This window comes from Pseudophryne corroboree, chromosome 5, assembly GCF_028390025.1.
Source record: "Pseudophryne corroboree isolate aPseCor3 chromosome 5, aPseCor3.hap2, whole genome shotgun sequence".
Lineage (NCBI taxonomy): Eukaryota > Metazoa > Chordata > Amphibia > Anura > Myobatrachidae > Pseudophryne > Pseudophryne corroboree.
This window is the reverse complement of record NC_086448.1, coordinates 107,945,790-107,967,863: the sequence shown is the minus strand read 5'-3', so window position 1 is coordinate 107,967,863 and position 22,074 is coordinate 107,945,790. Positions and strand designations below refer to the sequence as shown.

Here is a 22,074-nt window from a genome sequence, read left to right as displayed (position 1 = left end):
GAACTACGTTGAGATCCCACAGTGCCACTGGAGGCACAAAAGGGGGTTGTATATGCAATACTCCCTTGACAAACTTCTGGACTTCAGGAACTGAAGCCAATTCTTTCTGGAAGAAAAATCGACAGGGCCGAAATTTGAACCTTAATGGACCCCAATTTGAGGCCCATAGACACTCCTGTTTGCAGGAAATGCAGGAATCGACCGAGTTGAAATTTCTTCGTGGGGCCTTCCTGGCCTCACACCACGCAACATATTTTCGCCACATGTGGTGATAATGTTGTGCGGTCACCTCCTTTCTGGCTTTGACCAGGGTAGGAATGACCTCTTCCTGAATGCCTTTTCCCTTAGGATCCGGCGTTCCACCGCCATGCCGTCAAACGCAGCTGCGGTAAGTCTTGGAACAGACATGGTACTTGCTGAAACAAGTCCCTTCTTAGCGGCAGAGGCCATAAGTCCTCTGTGAGCATCTCTTGAAGTTCCGGGTACCAAGTCCTTCTTGGCCAATCCGGAGCCATGAGTATAGTTCTTACTCCTCTACGTCTTATAATTCTCAGTACCTTAGGTATGAAAAGCAGAGGATGGAACACATACACCGACTGGTACACCCACGGTGTTACCAGAACGTCCACAGCTATTGCCTGAGGGTCTCTTAACCTGGCGCAATACCTGTCCCGTTTTTTGTTCAGACGGGACGCCATCATGTCCACCTTTGGTAATTCCCAACGGTTTACAATCATGTGGAAAACTTCCCCATGAAGTTCCCACTCTGCCGGGTGGAGGTCGTGCCTACTGAGGAAGTCTGCTTCCCAGTTTCCATTCCCGGAATGAAACACTGCTGACAGTGCTATCACATGATTTTCCGCCCAGCGAAAAGTCCTTGCAGTTTTTGCCACTGCCCTCCTGCTTCTTGTGCCGCCCTGTCTATTTACGTGGGCGACTGCCGTGATGTTTTATCCCACTGGATCAATACCGGCTGACCTTGAAGCAGAGGTCTTGCTAAGCTTAGAGCATTATAAATTTACCCTTAGCTATATTTATGTGGAGAAAAGTCTCCAGACTTGATCACACTCCCTGGAAATTTTTTCCTTGTGTGACTGCTCCCCAGCCTCTCGGGCTGGCCTCCGTGGTCACCAACATCCAAAACTGAATGCCGAATCTGCGGCCCTCTAGAAGATGAGCACTCTGTAACCACCACAGGAGAGACACCCTTGTCCTTGGATATAGGGTTATCCGCTGATGCATCTGAAGATGCGATCCGGACCATTTGTCCAGCAGATCCCACTGAAAAGTTCTTGCATGAAATCTGCCGACTGGAATTGCTTCGAAGGAAGTCACCATTTTTTTACCATGGCCCTTGTGCAATGATGCACTGATTTTAGGAGGTTCCTGACTAGCTCGGATAACTCCCTGGCTTTCTCTTCCGGGAGAAACACCTTTTTCTGGACTGTGTCCAGAATCATCCCTAAGCACAGGAGACTTGTTGTCGGGATCAGCTGCGATTTTGGAATATTTAGAATCCACCCCTGCTGTTGTAACAGTATCCGAGATAGTGCTACTCCGACCTCCAACTGTTCCCTGGACTTTGCCCTTATCAGGAGATCGTCCAAGTAAGGGATAATTAAGACGCCTTTTCTTCGAAGAAGAACCATCATTTCGGCCATTACCTTGGTAAAGACCCGGGGTGCCGTGGACAATCCAAACGGCAGCGTCTGAAACTGATAGTGACAGTTCTGTACCACGAACCTGAGGTACCCTTAGTGATAAGGGCAAATTTGGGACATGGAGGTAAGCATCCCTGATGTCTCAGGACACCATATAGTCCCCTTCTTCCCGGTTCGTTATCACTGCTCTGAGTGACTCCATCTTGATTTGAACCTTTGTAAATGTTCAAATTTTTTTTGCTTCAGTACCACAATATAGTGTGGAATAATACCCCTTTTCTTGTTGTAGGAGGGGTAATTTAATTATCACCTGCTGGGAATACAGCTCGTGAATTGTTTCCCATACTGCCTCCTTGTCGGAGGGAGACCTTGGTAAAGCAGACTTCAGGAGCCTGCGCAGGGAAAACGTCTCGACATTCCAATCTGTACCCCTGGGATACTACTTGTAGGATCCAGGGGTCCTGTACGGTCTCAGCGTCATGCTGAGAGCTTGTCAGAAGCGGTGGAACGCTTCTGTTCCTGGGAATGGGCTGCCTGCTGCAGTCTTCTTCCCTTTCCTCTATCCCTGGGCAGATATGACTCTTATAGGAACGAAAGGACTGAAGCTGAAAAGACGGTGTCTTTTTCTGCAGAGATGTGACTTAGGGTAAAAAACGGTGGATTTTCCAGCAGTTGCCGTGGCCACCAGGTCCGATGGACCGACCCCAAATAACTCCTCTTCCTTTATACGGCAATACACCTTTGTGCCGTTTGGAATCTGCATCACCTGACCACTGTCGTGTCCATAAACATCTTCTGGCAGATATGGACATCGCACTTACTCTTGATGCCAGAGTGCAAATATCCCTCTGTGCATCTCGCATATATAGAAATGCATCCTTTAAATGTTCTATAGTCAATAAAATACTGTCCCTGTCAAGGGTATCAATATTTTTAGTCAGGGAATCCGACCAAGCCACCCCAGCTCTGCACATCCAGGCAGAGGCGATCGCTGGTCGCAGTATAACACCAGTATGTGTGTATATACTTTTTATGATATTTTCCAGCCTCCTGTCAGCTGGCTCCTTGAGGACGGCCCTATCTATAGACGGTACCGCCACTTGTTCTGATAAGCGTGTGAGCGCCTTATCCACCCTAAGGGGTGTTTCCCAACGCGCCCTAACTTCTGGCGGGAAAGGGTATACCGCCCATATTTTCTATCGGGGGGAACCCACGCATCATCACACACTTCATTTAATTTATCTGATTCAGGAAAAACTACGGTAGTTTTTTCTAGAGATGAGCGGGTTCGGTTTCTCTGAAACCGAACCCGCACGAACTTCATGTTTTTTTCACGGGTCCGAGCAGACTCGGATCCTCCCGCCTTGCTCGGTTAACCAGAGCGCGCCCGAACGTCATCATGACGCTGTCGGATTCTCGCGAGACTCGGATTCTATATAAGGAGCCGCGCGTCGCCGCCATTTTCACACGTGCATTGAGATTGATAGGGAGAGGACGTGGCTGGCGTCCTCTCCATTAGAAATTAGATTAGAAGAGAGAGAGAGATTGTGCAGAGTCAGACAGAGTTTACCACAGTGACCAGTGCAGTTGTTGTTAGTTAACTTTTATTTATTTTAATATATATCCGTTCTCTGCTATATCCGTTCTCTGCCTGAAAAAAAACGATACACAGCAGCAGCCAGTCACACAGTGTGACTCAGTCTGTGTGCACTCAGCTCAGCCCAGTGTGCTGCACATCAATGTATAAAAGGCAAAGCTTATAATAATTGTGGGGGAGACTGGGGAGCACTGCAGGTTGTTATAGCAGGAGCCCCCAGGAGTACATAATATTATATTAATTTAAAATTAAACAGTGCACACTTTTGCTGCAGGAGTGCCACTGCCAGTGTGACTAGTGGTGACCACAGTGCCTGACCACCAGTATAGTAGTATATTCATTGTTGTATGTATTGTATACTATCTCTTTATCAACCAGTCTATATTAGCAGCAGACACAGTACAGTGCGGTAGTTCACGGCTGTGGCTACCTCTGTGTCGGCAGTCGGAACTCGGCAGGCAGTCCGTCCATCCATAATTGTATTACAATATATACCACCTAACCGTGGTATTTTTTTTTCTTTCTTTATACCGTCATAGTGTCATACTAGTTGTTACGAGTATACTACTATCTCTTTATCAACCAGTGTACAGTGCGGTAGTTCACGGCTGTGGCTACCTCTGTGTCGGCAGTCGGCAGGCAGTCCGTCCATCCATAATTGTATTATTATTATAATATATACCACCTAACCGTGGTTTTTTTTCCATTCTTTATACCGTCGTCATAGTGTCATACTAGTTGTTACGAGTATACTACTATCTCTTTATCAACCAGTGTACAGTGCGGTAGTTCACGGCTGTGGCTACCTCTGTGTCGGCAGTCGGCAGGCAGTCCGTCCATCCATAATTGTATTATTATTATAATATATACCACCTAACCGTGGTTTTTTTTCCATTCTTTATACCGTCGTCATAGTGTCATACTAGTTGTTACGAGTATACTACTATCTCTTTATCAACCAGTGTACAGTGCGGTAGTTCACGGCTGTGGCTACCTCTGTGTCGGCAGTCGGCAGGCAGTCCGTCCATCCATAATTGTATTATTATTATAATATATACCACCTAACCGTGGTTTTTTTTCCATTCTTTATACCGTCGTCATAGTGTCATACTAGTTGTTACGAGTATACTACTATCTCTTTATCAACCAGTGTACAGTGCGGTAGTTCACGGCTGTGGCTACCTCTGTGTCGGCAGTCGGCAGGCAGTCCGTCCATCCATAATTGTATTATTATTATAATATATACCACCTAACCGTGGTTTTTTTTCCATTCTTTATACCGTCGTCATAGTGTCATACTAGTTGTTACGAGTATACTACTATCTCTTTATCAACCAGTGTACAGTGCGGTAGTTCACGGCTGTGGCTACCTCTGTGTCGGCAGTCGGCAGGCAGTCCGTCCATCCATAATTGTATTATTATTATAATATATACCACCTAACCGTGGTTTTTTTTCCATTCTTTATACCGTCGTCATAGTGTCATACTAGTTGTTACGAGTATACTACTATCTCTTTATCAACCAGTGTACAGTGCGGTAGTTCACGGCTGTGGCTACCTCTGTGTCGGCAGTCGGCAGGCAGTCCGTCCATCCATAATTGTATTATTATTATAATATATACCACCTAACCGTGGTTTTTTTTCCATTCTTTATACCGTCGTCATAGTGTCATACTAGTTGTTACGAGTATACTACTATCTCTTTATCAACCAGTGTACAGTGCGGTAGTTCACGGCTGTGGCTACCTCTGTGTCGGCAGTCGGCAGGCAGTCCGTCCATCCATAATTGTATTATTATTATAATATATACCACCTAACCGTGGTTTTTTTTCCATTCTTTATACCGTCGTCATAGTGTCATACTAGTTGTTACGAGTATACTACTATCTCTTTATCAACCAGTGTACAGTGCGGTAGTTCACGGCTGTGGCTACCTCTGTGTCGGCAGTCGGCAGGCAGTCCGTCCATCCATAATTGTATTATTATTATAATATATACCACCTAACCGTGGTTTTTTTTCCATTCTTTATACCGTCGTCATAGTGTCATACTAGTTGTTACGAGTATACTACTATCTCTTTATCAACCAGTGTACAGTGCGGTAGTTCACGGCTGTGGCTACCTCTGTGTCGGCAGTCGGCAGGCAGTCCGTCCATCCATAATTGTATTATTATTATAATATATACCACCTAACCGTGGTTTTTTTTCCATTCTTTATACCGTCGTCATAGTGTCATACTAGTTGTTACGAGTATACTACTATCTCTTTATCAACCAGTGTACAGTGCGGTAGTTCACGGCTGTGGCTACCTCTGTGTCGGCAGTCGGCAGGCAGTCCGTCCATCCATAATTGTATTATTATTATAATATATACCACCTAACCGTGGTTTTTTTTCCATTCTTTATACCGTCGTCATAGTGTCATACTAGTTGTTACGAGTATACTACTATCTCTTTATCAACCAGTGTACAGTGCGGTAGTTCACGGCTGTGGCTACCTCTGTGTCGGCAGTCGGCAGGCAGTCCGTCCATCCATAATTGTATTATTATTATAATATATACCACCTAACCGTGGTTTTTTTTCCATTCTTTATACCGTCGTCATAGTGTCATACTAGTTGTTACGAGTATACTACTATCTCTTTATCAACCAGTGTACAGTGCGGTAGTTCACGGCTGTGGCTACCTCTGTGTCGGCAGTCGGCAGGCAGTCCGTCCATCCATAATTGTATTATTATTATAATATATACCACCTAACCGTGGTTTTTTTTCCATTCTTTATACCGTCGTCATAGTGTCATACTAGTTGTTACGAGTATACTACTATCTCTTTATCAACCAGTGTACAGTGCGGTAGTTCACGGCTGTGGCTACCTCTGTGTCGGCAGTCGGCAGGCAGTCCGTCCATCCATAATTGTATTATTATTATAATATATACCACCTAACCGTGGTTTTTTTATACCACCTAACCGTGGCAGTCCGTCCATAATTGTATACTAGTAAACTATCCAATCCATCCATCTCCATTGTTTACCTGAGGTGCCTTTTAGTTCTGCCTATAAAATATGGAGAACAAAAAAGTTGAGGTTCCAAAATTAGGGAAAGATCAAGATCCACTTCCACCTCGTGCTGAAGCTGCTGCCACTAGTCATGGCCGAGACGATGAAATGCCAGCAACGTCGTCTGCCAAGGCCGATGCCCAATGTCATAGTACAGAGCATGTCAAATCCAAAACACCAAATATCAGAAAAAAAAGGACTCCAAAACCTAAAATAAAATTGTCGGAGGAGAAGCGTAAACTTGCCAATATGCCATTTACCACACGGAGTGGCAAGGAACGGCTGAGGCCCTGGCCTATGTTCATGGCTAGTGGTTCAGCTTCACATGAGGATGGAAGCACTCAGCCTCTCGCTAGAAAACTGAAAAGACTCAAGCTGGCAAAAGCACCGCAAAGAACTGTGCGTTCTTTGAAATCCCAAATCCACAAGGAGAGTCCAATTGTGTCGTTTGCGATGCCTGACCTTCCCAACACTGGACGTGAAGAGCATGCGCCTTCCACTATTTGCACGCCCCCTGCAAGTGCTGGAAGGAGCACCCGCAGTCCAGTTCCTGATAGTCAGATTGAAGATGTCAGTGTTGAAGTACACCAGGATGAGAAGGATATGGGTGTTGCTGGCGCTGGGGAGGAAATTGACCAGGAGGATTCTGATGGTGAGGTGGTTTGTTTAAGTCAGGCACCCGGGGAGACACCTGTTGTCCGTGGGAGGAATATGGCCGTTGACATGCCAGGTGAAAATACCAAAAAAATCAGCTCTTCGGTGTGGAGGTATTTCACCAGAAATGCGGACAACAGGTGTCAAGCCGTGTGTTCCCTTTGTCAAGCTGTAATAAGTAGGGGTAAGGACGTTAACCACCTCGGAACATCCTCCCTTATACGTCACCTGCAGCGCATTCATAATAAGTCAGTGACAAGTTCAAAAACTTTGGGTGACAGCGGAAGCAGTCCACTGACCAGTAAATCCCTTCCTCTTGTAACCAAGCTCACGCAAACCACCCCACCAACTCCCTCAGTGTCAATTTCCTCCTTCCCCAGGAATGCCAATAGTCCTGCAGGCCATGTCACTGGCAAGTCTGACGAGTCCTTTCCTGCCTGGGATTCCTCCGATGCATCCTTGCGTGTAACGCCTACTGCTGCTGGCGCTGCTGTTGTTGCCGCTGGGAGTCGATGGTCATCCCAGAGGGGAAGTCGTAAGCCCACTTGTACTACTTCCAGTAAGCAATTGACTGTTCAACAGTCCTTTGCGAGGAAGATGAAATATCACAGCAGTCATCCTACTGCAAAGCGGATAACTGAGTCCTTGACAACTATGTTGGTGTTAGACGTGCGTCCGGTATCCGCCGTTAGTTCACAGGGAACTAGACAATTTATTGAGGCAGTGTGCCCCCGTTACCAAATACCATCTAGGTTCCACTTCTCTAGGCAGGCGATACCGAGAATGTACACGGACGTCAGAAAAAGACTCACCAGTGTCCTAAAAAATGCAGTTGTACCCAATGTCCACTTAACCACGGACATGTGGACAAGTGGAGCAGGGCAGGGTCAGGACTATATGACTGTGACAGCCCACTGGGTAGATGTATGGACTCCCGCCGCAAGAACAGCAGCGGCGGCACCAGTAGCAGCATCTCGCAAACGCCAACTCTTTCCTAGGCAGGCTACGCTTTGTATCACCGCTCTCCAGAATACGCACACAGCTGAAAACCTCTTACGGCAACTGAGGAAGATCATCGCGGAATGGCTTACCCCAATTGGACTCTCCTGTGGATTTGTGGCATCGGACAACGCCAGCAATATTGTGTGTGCATTAAATATGGGCAAATTCCAGCACGTCCCATGTTTTGCACATACCTTGAATTTGGTGGTGCAGAATTTTTTAAAAAACGACAGGGGCGTGCAAGAGATGCTGTCGGTGGCCAGAAAAATTGCGGGACACTTTCGGCGTACAGGCACCACGTACAGAAGACTGGAGCACCACCAAAAACTACTGAACCTGCCCTGCCATCATCTGAAGCAAGAAGTGGTAACGAGGTGGAATTCAACCCTCTATATGCTTCAGAGGTTGGAGGAGCAGCAAAAGGCCATTCAAGCCTATACAATTGAGCACGATATAGGAGATGGAATGCACCTGTCTCAAGTGCAGTGGAGAATGATTTCAACGTTGTGCAAGGTTCTGATGCCCTTTGAACTTGCCACACGTGAAGTCAGTTCAGACACTGCCAGCCTGAGTCAGGTCATTCCCCTCATCAGGCTTTTGCAGAAGAAGCTGGAGGCATTGAAGAAGGAGCTAACACGGAGCGATTCCGCTAGGCATGTGGGACTTGTGGATGCAGCCCTTAATTCGCTTAACAAGGATTCACGGGTGGTCAATCTGTTGAAATCAGAGCACTACATTTTGGCCACCGTGCTCGATCCTAGATTTAAAGCCTACCTTGGATCTCTCTTTCCGGCAGACACAGGTCTGCTGGGGTTGAAAGACCTGCTGGTGACAAAATTGTCAAGTCAAGCGGAACGCGACCTGTCAACATCTCCTCCTTCACATTCTCCCGCAACTGGGGGTGCGAGGAAAAGGCTCAGAATTCCGAGCCCACCCGCTGGCGGTGATGCAGGGCAGTCTGGAGCGACTGCTGATGCTGACATCTGGTCCGGACTGAAGGACCTGACAACGATTACGGACATGTCGTCTACTGTCACTGCATATGATTCTCTCAACATTGATAGAATGGTGGAGGATTATATGAGTGACCGCATCCAAGTAGGCACGTCACACAGTCCGTACTTATACTGGCAGGAAAAAGAGGCAATTTGGAGGCCCTTGCACAAACTGGCTTTATTCTACCTAAGTTGCCCTCCCACAAGTGTGTACTCCGAAAGAGTGTTTAGTGCCGCCGCTCACCTTGTCAGCAATCGGCGTACGAGGTTACATCCAGAAAATGTGGAGAAGATGATGTTCATTAAAATGAATTATAATCAATTCCTCCGCGGAGACATTGACCAGCAGCAATTGCCTCCACAAAGTACACAGGGAGCTGAGATGGTGGATTCCAGTGGGGACGAATTGATAATCTGTGAGGAGGGGGATGTACACGGTGATATATCGGAGGGTGAAGATGAGGTGGACATCTTGCCTCTGTAGAGCCAGTTTGTGCAAGGAGAGATTAATTGCTTCTTTTTTGGGGGGGGTCCAAACCAACCCGTCATATCAGTCACAGTCGTGTGGCAGACCCTGTCACTGAAATGATGGGTTGGTTAAAGTGTGCATGTCCTGTTTTGTTTATACAACATAAGGGTGGGTGGGAGGGCCCAAGGATAATTCCATCTTGCACCTCTTTTTTCTTTTCTTTTTCTTTGCATCATGTGCTGATTGGGGAGGGTTTTTTGGAAGGGACATCCTGCGTGACACTGCAGTGCCACTCCTAGATGGGCCCGGTGTTTGTGTCGGCCACTAGGGTCGCTAATCTTACTCACACAGCTACCTCATTGCGCCTCTTTTTTTCTTTGCGTCATGTGCTGTTTGGGGAGGGTTTTTTGGAAGGGACATCCTGCGTGACACTGCAGTGCCACTCCTAGATGTGCCCGGTGTTTGTGTCGGCCACTAGGGTCGCTAATCTTACTCACACAGTCAGCTACCTCATTGCGCCTCTTTTTTTCTTTGCGTCATGTGCTGTTTGGGGAGGGTTTTTTGGAAGGGCCATCCTGCGTGACACTGCAGTGCCACTCCTAGATGGGCCCGGTGTTTGTGTCGGCCACTAGGGTCGCTAATCTTACTCACACAGCTACCTCATTGCGCCTCTTTTTTTCTTTGCGTCATGTGCTGTTTGGGGAGGGTTTTTTGGAAGGGCCATCCTGCGTGACACTGCAGTGCCACTCCTAGATGGGCCCGGTGTTTGTGTCGGCCACTAGGGTCGCTAATCTTACTCACACAGCTACCTCATTGCGCCTCTTTTTTTCTTTGCGTCATGTGCTGTTTGGGGAGGGTTTTTTGGAAGGGACATCCTGCGTGACACTGCAGTGCCACTCCTAGATGGGCCCGGTGTTTGTGTCGGCCACTAGGGTCGCTTATCTTACTCACACAGCGACCTCGGTGCAAATTTTAGGACTAAAAATAATATTGTGAGGTGTGATGTGTTCAGAATAGGCTGAAAATGAGTGTAAATTATGTTTTTTGAGGTTAATAATACTTTGGGATCAAAATTACCCCCAAATTCTATGATTTAAGCTGTTTTTTAGGGTTTTTTGAAAAAAACACCCGAATCCAAAACACACCCGAATCCGACAAAAATAATTCGGTGAGGTTTTGCCAAAACGCGTTCGAACCCAAAACACGGCCGCGGAACCGAACCCAAAACCAAAACCCGAAAAATTTCAGGCGCTCATCTCTAGTTTTTTCACATCCCACATAATACCCTCTTTTGTGGTACTTGTAGTATCAGAAATATGTAACACCTCCTTCATTGCCCTTAACGTGTGGCCCTAATAAGGAATACGTTTGTTTATTCACCGTCGACACTGGATTCAGTGTCCCTGTCTGTGTCGACCGACTAAAGTAAACGGGCGTTTTAAAACCCCTGACGGTGTTTTTGAGACGTCTGGACCGGTACTAATTGTTTGTCGGCCGTCTCATGTCGTCAACCGACCTTGCCGCGTGTTGACATTATCACGTAATTTCCTAAATAAGCCATCCATTCCGGTGTCGACTCCCTAGAGAGTGACATCACCATTACAGGCAATTGCTCCGCCTCCTCACCAACATCGTCCTCATACATGTCGACACACACGTACCGACACACAGCACACACACAGGGAATGCTCTGATAGAGGACAGGACCTACTAGCCCTTTGGAGAGACAGAGGGAGAGTTTGCCAGCACACACCAAAAACGCTATAATTATATAGGGACAACCTTATATAAGTGTTTTCCCTTATAGCATCTTTTTTATATATTTCTAACGCCAAATTAGTGCCCCCCCTCTCTGTTTTAACCCTGTTTCTGTAGTGCAGTGTAGGGGAGAGCCTGGGAGCCTTCCCTCCAGCCTTTCTGTGAGGGAAAATGGCGCTGTGTGCTGAGGAGATAGGCCCCGCCCCTTTTTCGGCGGCCTCGTCTCCCGCTCTTAACGGATTCTGGCAGGGGTTAAATATCTCCATATAGCCCCCGGAGGCTATATGTGAGGTATTTTTAGCCAAAAATAGGTTTTCATTGCCTCCCAGGGCGCCCCCCTTCCAGCGCCCTGCACCCTCAGTGACTGCCGTGTGAAGTGTGCTGAGAGGAAATGGCGCACAGCTGCAGTGCTGTGCACTACCTTAAGAAGACTGAGGAGTCTTCATGCCGCCGATTCTGGACCTTCTTCTTGTTTCAGCATCTGCAAGGGGGCCGGCGGCGAGGCTCCGGTGACCATCCAGGCTGTACCTGTGATCGTCCCTCTGGAGCTAATGTCCAGTAGCCAAAGAAGCCAATCCATCCTGCACGCAGGTGAGTTCACTTCTTCTCCCCTAAGTCCCTCGTTGCAGTGATCCTGTTGCCAGCAGGACTCACTGTAAAATAAAAAACCTAAGCTAAACTTTTCTAAGCAGCTCTTTAGGAGAGCCACCTAGATTGCACCCTTCTCGGCCGGGCACAAAAATCTAACTGAGGCTTGGAGGAGGGTCATAGGGGGAGGAGCCAGTGCACACCACCTGATCCTAAAGCTTTACTTTTTGTGCCCGGTCTCCTGCGGAGCCGCTATTCCCCATGGTCCTTTCAGGAACCCCAGCATCCACTAGGACGATAGAGAAAAGAATTTACTCACCGGTAATTCTATTTCTCGTAGTCCGTAGTGGATGCTGGGAACTCCGAAAGGACCATGGGGAATAGCGGCTCCGCAGGAGTCTGGGCACAACTAAAAGAAAGCTTTTAGACTACCTGGTGTGCACTGGCTCCTCCCACTATGACCCTCCTCCAAGCCTCAGTTAGGATACTGTGCCCGGAAGAGCTGACACAATAAGGAAGGATTTTGAATCCCGGGTAAGACTCATACCAGCCACACCAATCACACCGTATAACTCGTGATACCATATCCAGTTAACAGTATGAAATTTAACTGAGCCTCTCAACAGATGGCTCATAACAATAACCCTTTTGTGAACAACAACTATGTACAAGTATTGCAGACAATCCGCACTTGGGACGGGCGCCCAGCATCCACTACGGACTACGAGAAATAGAATTACCGGTGAGTAAATTCTTATTTTCTCTGACGTCCTAGTGGATGCTGGGAACTCCGAAAGGACCATGGGGATTATACCAAAGCTCCCAAACGGGCGGGAGAGTGCGGATGACTCTGCAGCACCGAATGAGAGAACTCAAGGTCCTCCTCAGCCAGGGTATCAAATTTGTAGAATTTTGCAAACGTGTTTGCCCCTGACCAAGTAGCAGCTCGGCAAAGTTGTAAAGCCGAGACCCCTCGGGCAGCCGCCCAAGATGAGCCCACCTTCCTTGTAGAATGGGCTTTTACTGATTTAGGATGCGGCAGTCCAGCCGTAGAATGCGCCAGCTGAATTGTGCTACAAATCCAGCGAGCAATAGTCTGCTTAGAAGCAGGAGCACCCAGTTTGTTGGGTGCATACAGGATAAATAGCGAGTCAGTTTTCCTGACTCCAGCCGTCCTGGAAACATAAATTTTCAAGGCCCTGACTACGTCCAGTAACTTGGAATCCTCCAAGTCGCTAGTAGCCGCAGGCACTACAATAGGTTGGTTCAAGTGAAAAGCAGATACCACCTTAGGGAGAAACTGGGGACGAGTCCTCAATTCTGCCCTATCCATATGGAAAATCAGATAAGGACTTTTAAATGACAAAGCCGCCAATTCTGATACACGCCTGGCCGAAGCCAAGGCCAATAACATGACCACTTTCCACGTGAGATATTTTAGATCCACGGTCTTTAGTGGCTCAAACCAATGTGATTTTAGGAAATTCAACACCACGTTGAGATCCCAGGGTGCCACTGGAGGCACAAAGGGGGGCTGAATATGCAGCACTCCTTTTACAAATGTCTGAACTTCAGGTAGTGAAGCTAGTTCTTTTTGGAAAAAAATCGACAGAGCCGATATCTGTACCTTAATGGAGCCTAATTTTAGGCCCATAGTCACTCCTGCCTGTAGGAAGTGCAGAAATCGACCCAGCTGAAATTCCTCTGTTGGGGCCTTATTGGCCTCACACCAAGCAACATATTTCCGCCATATGCGGTGATAATGTTTTAAACATCCTAGTGATATTTGGTGGACCCCTTTTATTGAAGTAAACCTTAGTTACCTTCTATACCAGTAAATAAAGACACGGAGACATGATTTTGGCAGAAAAATTGCTAGCTATTTATTTGACCCTAACCATAGCAAAACCTGTAATTGGGAAAATTTTGTTAAGATGCCGAATCAGCCGGCATAATGGTGGCAGAAAAAAGAACGGCTCTATTAAACTATTGGTAAACTTAAATTGGTAAACTGACCGGAACCGTCCAGCACCCTATCCAAACCGGTAATAGGTGTCAACACAGCCCCCACAGTGACTTCCCACCGCTCCTGGGTGCCCTGCCGCTGCCTCCCGGATGGGTGGTCGAGCGGCCATTAAGTCGATGGAGGTGAGTGCACCTAAACCATATAACACTGAAACTTACTACCTATAAAAAACCATACAACTACAAACTGCCGTTCTTTTCCGCCTATAAATAGCCAACGAATGAAAACAGCTAATCAATTAACCGCCAATGCACTCCGCGTCAAACAAAACAACCTCTACCCTTAGGGCGGGAAGAAATTTCAGCAAGCAAAGAGACCTAAAATGGCCACTCCAGCCTATATATACCTTAACCCTCCCCCTTTCCTAAGGCTGTACTACCTCACAGCTAGGTCCACCCCTCACAGGATGTTTAACCCATTCCTCTCCTATGTTAGTCAATTCTCTCTCCTAAACATCCTAGTGATATTTGGTGGACCCCTTTTATTGAAGTAAACCTTAGTTACCTTCTATACCAGTAAATAAAGACACGGAGACATGATTTTGGCAGAAAAATTGCTAGCTATTTATTTGACCCTAACCATAGCAAAACCTGTAATTGGGAAAATTTTGTTAAGATGCCGAATCAGCCGGCATAATGGTGGCAGAAAAAAGAACGGCTCTATTAAACTATTGGTAAACTTAAATTGGTAAACTGACCGGAACCGTCCAGCACCCTATCCAAACCGGTAATAGGTGTCAACACAGCCCCCACAGTGACTTCCCACCGCTCCTGGGTGCCCTGCCGCTGCCTCCCGGATGGGTGGTCGAGCGGCCATTAAGTCGATGGAGGTGAGTGCACCTAAACCATATAACACTGAAACTTACTACCTATAAAAAACCATACAACTACAAACTGCCGTTCTTTTCCGCCAACAGCGAAGGACTCCATCCCAGAGTCCTCGCACCGCCACCATAAACTACCCTAACTCCTGCAACACTAGGAACAGATCCTCCAGAAAAAACATCATCCCCTCATTGGATAGATGCACACCATCAGGCCGAAAAAGGTGTTTGTCTCGGAACCGAATCTTAGGGTGGCGAACGACTTTACCTCCGTGGGCCAAGACCCACTTCGCCACCGCCCCATTCACCTTTATCCTGGCCTCATCTATTACGCGTCCGTCCTCCACACCTCGCCAACTCAACCTTGGCACCATCAGGGAAAATACCAATATACAATTGGTCCATGCTGCGGCCACCTTTGCCAGATCTTGTATCATGGCCCACCGTAGCTCCAAGGAAGTCCTCTTCCCTAGGTCGTTGCCACCTAAGTGGACAACCAAAACCTTGGGAACTCCATGCTTCCTGGCCTGACTGACTAGTCTACTCAATAGATCTGTCCACATCATACCTCGCCAACCAAGCCATCTGATTCCCTGACCTCTAGGAAACCTCTGAGAAGTATCAGAGGCCAAAAACCTTGCTGCCCAGAAGACATACGAGTGGCCGACCACCCAAATGGACAAGCCATCAGCGAAACAACCTGAATGGAAGGAAAAAGGGGTAAAATGTGTTACTATAATTCTACGCCATAGCATGTATTATGTTAACCTGAAGGATCTGCCAAAAGAAATTTTTTTTTTATTGTTTCCTAATGTCGCAGCAGTCACGGCCTAGCCGATCTCCCGAGCTCCTAGCCAATTTGAAGTAAAAGCATTAAGACATTAAGGGAAAGGCAAAAGAATCAAAACGAAATTAACAAGGGGGGGGGGGGTATAAAAAGGGGTAAAACATGAAATAACTCAGCTGGAGGTGAAAGCATAAAAACCTGCTGAGGGACTTTGATTAGAACAGATTAGCCGAATTAAAGATTAGAATTCAGTCCGTCAAGTCAGGCAAAAATCGCAAAATAACTCCAGACCCCCGCTGCCGGCTCACGCCCGCAGCGGCAAGTGGCTAATCCCTGAGTAGGATCACAAACGGGTAAACGAACCAACATACAGCGAACATAACATATGCATAACACCAAGCAAAACATTATCTTACTCTAACTTATTGATGCAAGCTACGCTTAAGCAAAGTATCTCAGGCGACGGGGCGAATGTACCGCTTATAACAGGACGACTTCCATCGTCCCACCGCCTGGATTTGGGCTCCCGAAAAACCCGCGGCCGCTGCCGCCGTAGCAGCCCCAATGCGGAAGGAGTGTGTACCGAAGTGGGAGGGGGAAAGGCCCATGCTCGTCAGACAGCGACCCATCATCCACCGAAATTGGAACTTCGTTACTGGCAGCCCGTCATAGTGCAGCAACCACGACCCCCGACAGTCGGGCCTCACTGCCTCATATTGTACTGCCAACCGTACTGGGCATATGCTCTCCTCAAGTGCCGGAACCAGGGTGACCCATCGGCCCTTCCCCACCTGGTCCGTCTTAGAGCGTCGCAATCTGCACAGCAAGGACCTCCCACTCACCACTACGTCCTCTACTAGCATGCGCGAATCAGTTTGCTTAGAAGGCGCTACCAACTCCGATATCCTAAAGGCGCCGTGGTAAGCCATAGAGAACGCCAATCTAAAAAGCAGCGATTCAAACATAGATGATGCGATGGCTCCAACCGACCCAATGATGCCTGGCAGCAACGCCGCATCAATGGGCCGCCTTCTGTCAGGCGGCGTAGGCGCCACGCGCGCCCATCCTTTCATAGCCTTAAGCAGAATGCCACTTTTCGTCAAATCGGGAACACCCTTAATTCTGCAGAAGAATGCAATGCCAGCCAAGTACCGGGACACCACCGCTCTAGACCTACCCGAAACATAAAGCTGCCAAATAAAAGAAAGCATCATCCGATGCCCGCTCTTACCTCGTTGCTTCCGTCCTCTAGCAAATTCTTCCCATTCGCCCCAGGCCTGCTTGTAAGCCTTAAGCGTGGATGGCGCTACCGAACGTAGTGCTAGACCTTCCAGTCCGGCTCGATGACCTGCCAGACATAACCGGGACAATGAAAACCTTGTTCCTCGGCTTCAGGAGCCAACCAGTAAAACCTCTCCCATTGCCCTCGTGATAGCGCGTCAGCGACCCCATTCTCTAAACCCGGTAAGTGTTGTGCCCGGAACCACACGTTCCTGCGCAGGCAAGTAAGCAGCAACTGCCCTAGCACCCGAAGCACTACCAGCGATTTTGCCCTCTGGTTGTTAATCGCGTGCACCACGCCCAGATTGTCGCATCTGAACAGGATGCGGCGATGCGCTAGCCGCTCGCCCCAGATTTCCAGCGCAACCATGATGGGAAAGAGTTCCAGGAGCAGAAGGTCCTTAGTCAAACCCGCCTGGTGCCAGCCCGCCGGCCATGATGCCGCGCACCAAGATCCCTCAAGATAGCAACCAAAACCGGAGGCTCCTGCCGCGTCGGTGAAAAGCTGCAATCTGGCGCTGTCGACCGTTGGTGCCTGCCATATGCGCACACCGTTGAAATCCTCCAGGAACGAGGCCCATACAGCCAGATCCCTTTTTAACTCAGCGGGCAAGCGTACAAAGTGGTGCGGCCTAGCACACCCCGCGGTCGCTCTTTCTAACTTCCGGCAGAAAACCCTGCCCATCGGGATGACCCGACAAGCAAAGTTAAACATGCCCAGCAAGGATTGTGCCTGCCGCAGCTTAACCTTGCGCGAACCCATGAATTGGCCAATGGCTTCGCGAAGCTTAGCCACTTTGTCCAAAGGAAGGCGACATTCGCCTGCCACCGTGTCGATCTCGATTCCCAGAAATGAGAGGCAAGACACCGGTCCCTCCGTTTTGTCCTCGGCCACTGGCACTCCGAAGTGACAAAACAAAGCTCGTATACTGAAAAGCAAGTTGCCGCACCGTGGCGAATCCGCCGGCCCTGTACAAAGGAAATCGTCGAGGTAGTGGGCAACCCCGTGCCCACCCGACGAAGACTCCACGCACCAATGCAGGAAGGTGCTAAAACGTTCAAAATACGAGCATGAAACAGAACATCCCATCGGCAAACATTTGTCAATGAAATATTCCGATCCAATCCGGAAACCCATAAAACGGAATGAGTCCGGATGGAGGGGTAGCAACCGAAAAGCGGATTCGACGTCAATCTTTGCCATGAGGGCCCCAGCGCCGTAGCTGCGGACCAAATTAAGCGCCTCGTCAAATGACTGATACACTACCGAGCAATGACCCGGAGGTATAGCGTCGTTGACCGAGGACCCCGCTGGGTAGGAAAGGTGTTGGATCAGTCGGAAGGAACCGGGTGTTTTCTTGGGGACCACCCCCACCGGGGAGATGACGAGACCCGCCACTGGGGGTGTTGCAAACGGCCCCTCCATCCTGCCCAGCCTGACCTCCTTATCGACCTTTTCCCGCAACACTAAAGGCAAGGCCCGAGCAGACTGGAGGTTCCTCTGTGCCCGAACTGTAACATCGCTCGCAACAGGCAAGCGGAAACCAAAACTAAAACCTGCATATAAAAACCTGGCATCCTCCCTATTCGGATACCAATCCAACCATTTACTCATAGCCTTTAACCTAATTGGCGTTGGCGCCCTGTGGGGCGCCCCCGCCGGGTGCCCCTCTCGAGTAGGATTGCTTAGACCGGGGACCCTGCCGAGTATTCTTGAAGCAGGAGGAGGCAGGGTGGGAACCCCCGCAATGGAGGCAAGCGTGACGGAACCGACACTGCTTGCCGTAGGAACATGCAGCGTTGTTAAACGCGAAAAATAATCCTTTCGTTGCGGGCTGTTTCCCAGCCCGGACGGCCGACCTACCCGGCTTGGCCGACCCGCCGTCCGCGCCGGGCGCATGGGCGGACGGCCCAGCACGGTGTCCGTCCGCCCCTGCGCTCCGGGGCTCCTTGGCCTGCTGCGAGGCCCTGGTGACCTTAAGCCATACCTCCACGTCCTTGAAACCGAAGTCCATAACAAGTAACCTGTCCTGCTTCTCTCTGAATTCCTCATCATACCTACGCCATTCGTCACCCGCCGACGTGCGTTGCATATCGTGCACGAGATGCAGGTACCGAATGACATTCATATGTTCGTCTGGCCTGTCTTCAAGGTAGCAAGCCGCGAAAACCCCGCCAGCCAGTTATCAAACGTGCGGAACGCCTCGGCCCCTATGCCCTTCTTAGCGGTTGCCGCCTTAAACTCTTTTTTTAGCGTCTTTAGTCAAGACGAAGACATCTACGTAGTCCCCCCTGCGAATACTCTTGCTGCAGCTATCCCTAAGCCCCCGCATGACAGCGGTATATTCGCAGCGGACCACGCCTGGCAAGTCGCGTCGCTTCCTGGCCTTGCGAGATTCTTTGCTAAGCCGCCTTCGCCTCTTACGCCTCTCCTGTTGCCCAGCCGCCTTCTTGGCGTATTTAATCGCCCTTTTCTTCGCCTTTGTCGTACTACTGACGTCGGACTTTGCCGAAGAAAGGGAAGAGGAGGAAGCAGAGGAAGAAGAGGAAGAGGAGGAGGAAGGGGAAGAGCTGCGCGAACCCGAGGGCGTACTAGAAACCGACCCCAATTGCTCCGCCTCACCTGAAGCCGTAGATTGGTCAGATCCAGACTCCTCAGTCGCGACATATGTAACATCCTCGTCCTCCGATTCCGACACCCTTGCATCCGCTTGAACATCTGTGGGCAGAAAAGGGGGAGGGGACCCGGACAACAAAAATGGCGTGCGCCCAGCCCGACCTAAGGCCGGCGTGCGAGGTGACTGCAAACTCTCGTCCCGCCTTGGCTGTAAATGCAGCTGCGCTGCGGCCGCCCCCAGCTCCCGGCACGCGCGTGCAACCCTCTGGGCGGCTGAAAAGGCACCTGCGCCCGCGCCGTCCGCCGCCTCCCTGGACCCGCCCTCGAGCTCCGGGGCCGAGGCGAGCGGACCCAATGCCGCCACCACCGTGGCAAGGGCCGCCGCGAACGCCCCGGGCGGTTCAGCGTGACCTTGTAACGCCGCGTCGTCACCTGATGACTGCCTTGCCGGGGGCACGCGGCGATTAGAGCCACCGCTGGGCATAGGCAACCCAGACCCATCTGGCCCGCGGCCAGGCCGGCCCCGGGGGGGGGGCAAATAACGCCAGGGTCTCTAAAAACGGGTATACTTCCGGACCCACCCCGCCCCCACCCCCCTGGAGTGATGCCTGACCTCTGCTCTAACCCCTCACTGAGGCCCACCCCCCGCCTGATGGAGCCAGCACCGCCAGCAGGGTTGGCCCCGCGCCGTGAGGAAATAATTGCCCGTGGTACTGGGTCCCCAGCACCACTGTTATAGATCACCCCACTACCTGGTTGATCCCTGCCAGGCCTCCTCCCCCCCCCCTCGTCGCGCCGGACTCCGGCCGTAACGAAGAGGGCTGGGGGGACATTGAGGGCTGCGGCGCCGATGCGCGCACTCGTGCGCGAGAGACGCCGCCGGAGCCTCGTGTGGGCGCGCGCGCACGCTGTGCGCGCGCCCCACCACTTGCTGCCTGAGCGCCCACAGCTGCGGTCTCTCCCAGAGCACCCGCCGGCAGGCCCAGGCTCCTGGTCGATCGCGCGCTGGGCACCGCAACAGGCCCAGCCCGGATCGTAGCGTTCTCCCGACCGGTTCCCGCCCCCCGCCTGAGGCCTCTACCCGGCCCCGGCAAGAGAGCGGGTGCGGGAGCTACCAGAGCGGATGCCGAAAGGCGCCCGGCAGGGCGCGCCGACGCGCGCCCGCGGGCGCCCGTGTACCCGGCACCCCTGGCCGACCCCGGAGGTGAGGGCTGTTGGTCGCCCCACTCCGTGCGGCCAGACTGCCCAGCCGCCCCGGACCGCCGAGTGCGCCCTCTCGTAGAGGGGGACCCGTCCATCTCCCCAGCGGAGCGGGTTCTACGCTCCGTACCCCTAGCTCTCAGAGGGGCCCCAGGGGAAGAAATGGCCACATCGGAGCCGGGCACCCCTGCCCCGGGGCCAGCCTCACCAGACAGGTAACGGGCTGGGGCGCCAGCGAACCGGCGTGGGCGGCTGGAGGCCATGCTTTCAAGTTAAATAAACTTGTAAATTTAAACGAATGAAATTAAATTCGAATGAATTTAAATGAAAATCTGCCAAGCAGTACTCACAAGAAATTTCAGCAAGCAAAGAGACCTAAAATGGCCACTCCAGCCTATATATACCTTAACCCTCCCCCTTTCCTAAGGCTGTACTACCTCACAGCTAGGTCCACCCCTCACAGGATGTTTAACCCATTCCTCTCCTATGTTAGTCAATTCTCTCTCCTACCGTTACATCTTTCCTGGCTTTAATCAGCGTAGGAATGACATCCTCCGGAATGCCCTTTTCCTTTAGGATCCGGCGTTCAACCGCCATGCCGTCAAACGCAGCCGCGGTAAGTCTTGGAACAGACAGGGCCCCTGCTGCAACAGGTCCTGTCTGAGCGGCAGAGGCCATGGGTCCTCTGAGATCATCTCTTGAAGTTCCGGGTACCAAGCTCTTCTTGGCCAATCCGGAACCACGAGTATTGTCCTTACTCCTCGTTTTCTTATTATTCTCAGTACCTTTGGTATGAGAGGCAGAGGAGGGAACACATAAACTGACTGGTACACCCACGGTGTCACTAGAGCGTCCACCGCTATCGCCTGAGGGTCCCTCGACCTGGCGCAATATCTCTCCAGTTTTTTGTTTAGGCGGGACGCCAGCATGTCCACCTGTGGCCGTTCCCAACGATTTACAATCAGTGTGAAGACTTCTGGATGAAGTCCCCACTCTCCCGGGTGGAGGTCGTGCCTGTTGAGGAAGTCTGCTTCCCAGTTGTCCATTCCCGGAATGAACACTGCTGACAGTGCTAGCACGTGATTTTCCGCCCATCGGAGAATCCTTGTGGCTTCTGCCATTGCCGTCCTGCTTCTTGTGCCGCCCTGTCGGTTTACATGGGCGACCGCCGTGATGTTGTCTGACTGGATCAGTAACGGCTGGTGTAGAAGCAGGGGTTTTGCCTGACTTAGGGCATTGTAAATGGCCCTTAGTTCTAGAATATTTATGTGCACGGAAGTCTCCTGACTCGACCATAGTCCTTGGAAGTTTTTTCCCTGTGTGACTGCCCCCCAGCCTCGAAGGCTGGCATCCGTGGTCACCAGGACCCAGTCCTGTATGCCGAATCTGCGGCCCTCTAGGAGATGAGCACTCTGCAGCCACCACAGCAGAGACACCCTGGTTCTTGGAGACAGGGTTATTAGCCGATGCGATCCGGACCATTGGTCCAACAGGTCCCACTGAAAGATTCTGGCATGGAACCTGCCGAAAGGAATTGCTTCGTAAGAAGCCACCATC

The 22,074-nt window shown here is 50.4% G+C and overlaps 2 protein-coding genes across 2 annotated transcripts in view; both read right to left on the bottom strand.

The window, feature by feature from the left end:
- Nucleotides 1-22,074, bottom strand: part of MALRD1 (MAM and LDL receptor class A domain containing 1) — a 1,363,691-nt gene that overhangs the window by 627,588 nt on the left and 714,029 nt on the right. The window lies entirely within an intron of this gene.
- LOC134927301 (uncharacterized) lies at nt 13,587-19,886 on the bottom strand. The gene is made up of 2 exons (XM_063921554.1): nt 19,324-19,886; nt 13,587-16,767 (listed from the first exon to the last, which is right to left on the bottom strand). The coding sequence occupies exons 1-2, from the start codon at nt 19,799-19,801 to the stop codon at nt 15,875-15,877; spliced, it is 1,371 nt and encodes a 456-aa protein (XP_063777624.1). The 5' UTR covers nt 19,802-19,886; the 3' UTR covers nt 13,587-15,874.

What these genes read in the sequence shown, in the direction of transcription:
- LOC134927301 (XM_063921554.1), bottom strand. Translation starts at nt 19,801, where the DNA reads ATGCCCAGCGGTGGCTCTAATCGCCGCGTGCCCCCGGCAAGGCAGTCA. An exon ending in TGACCAATCTACGGCTTCAG is followed by an intron (nt 16,768 to 19,323) that starts GTGAGGCGGAGC and finishes TATGTCTGGCAG; the next exon opens with GTCATCGAGCCGGACTGGAA.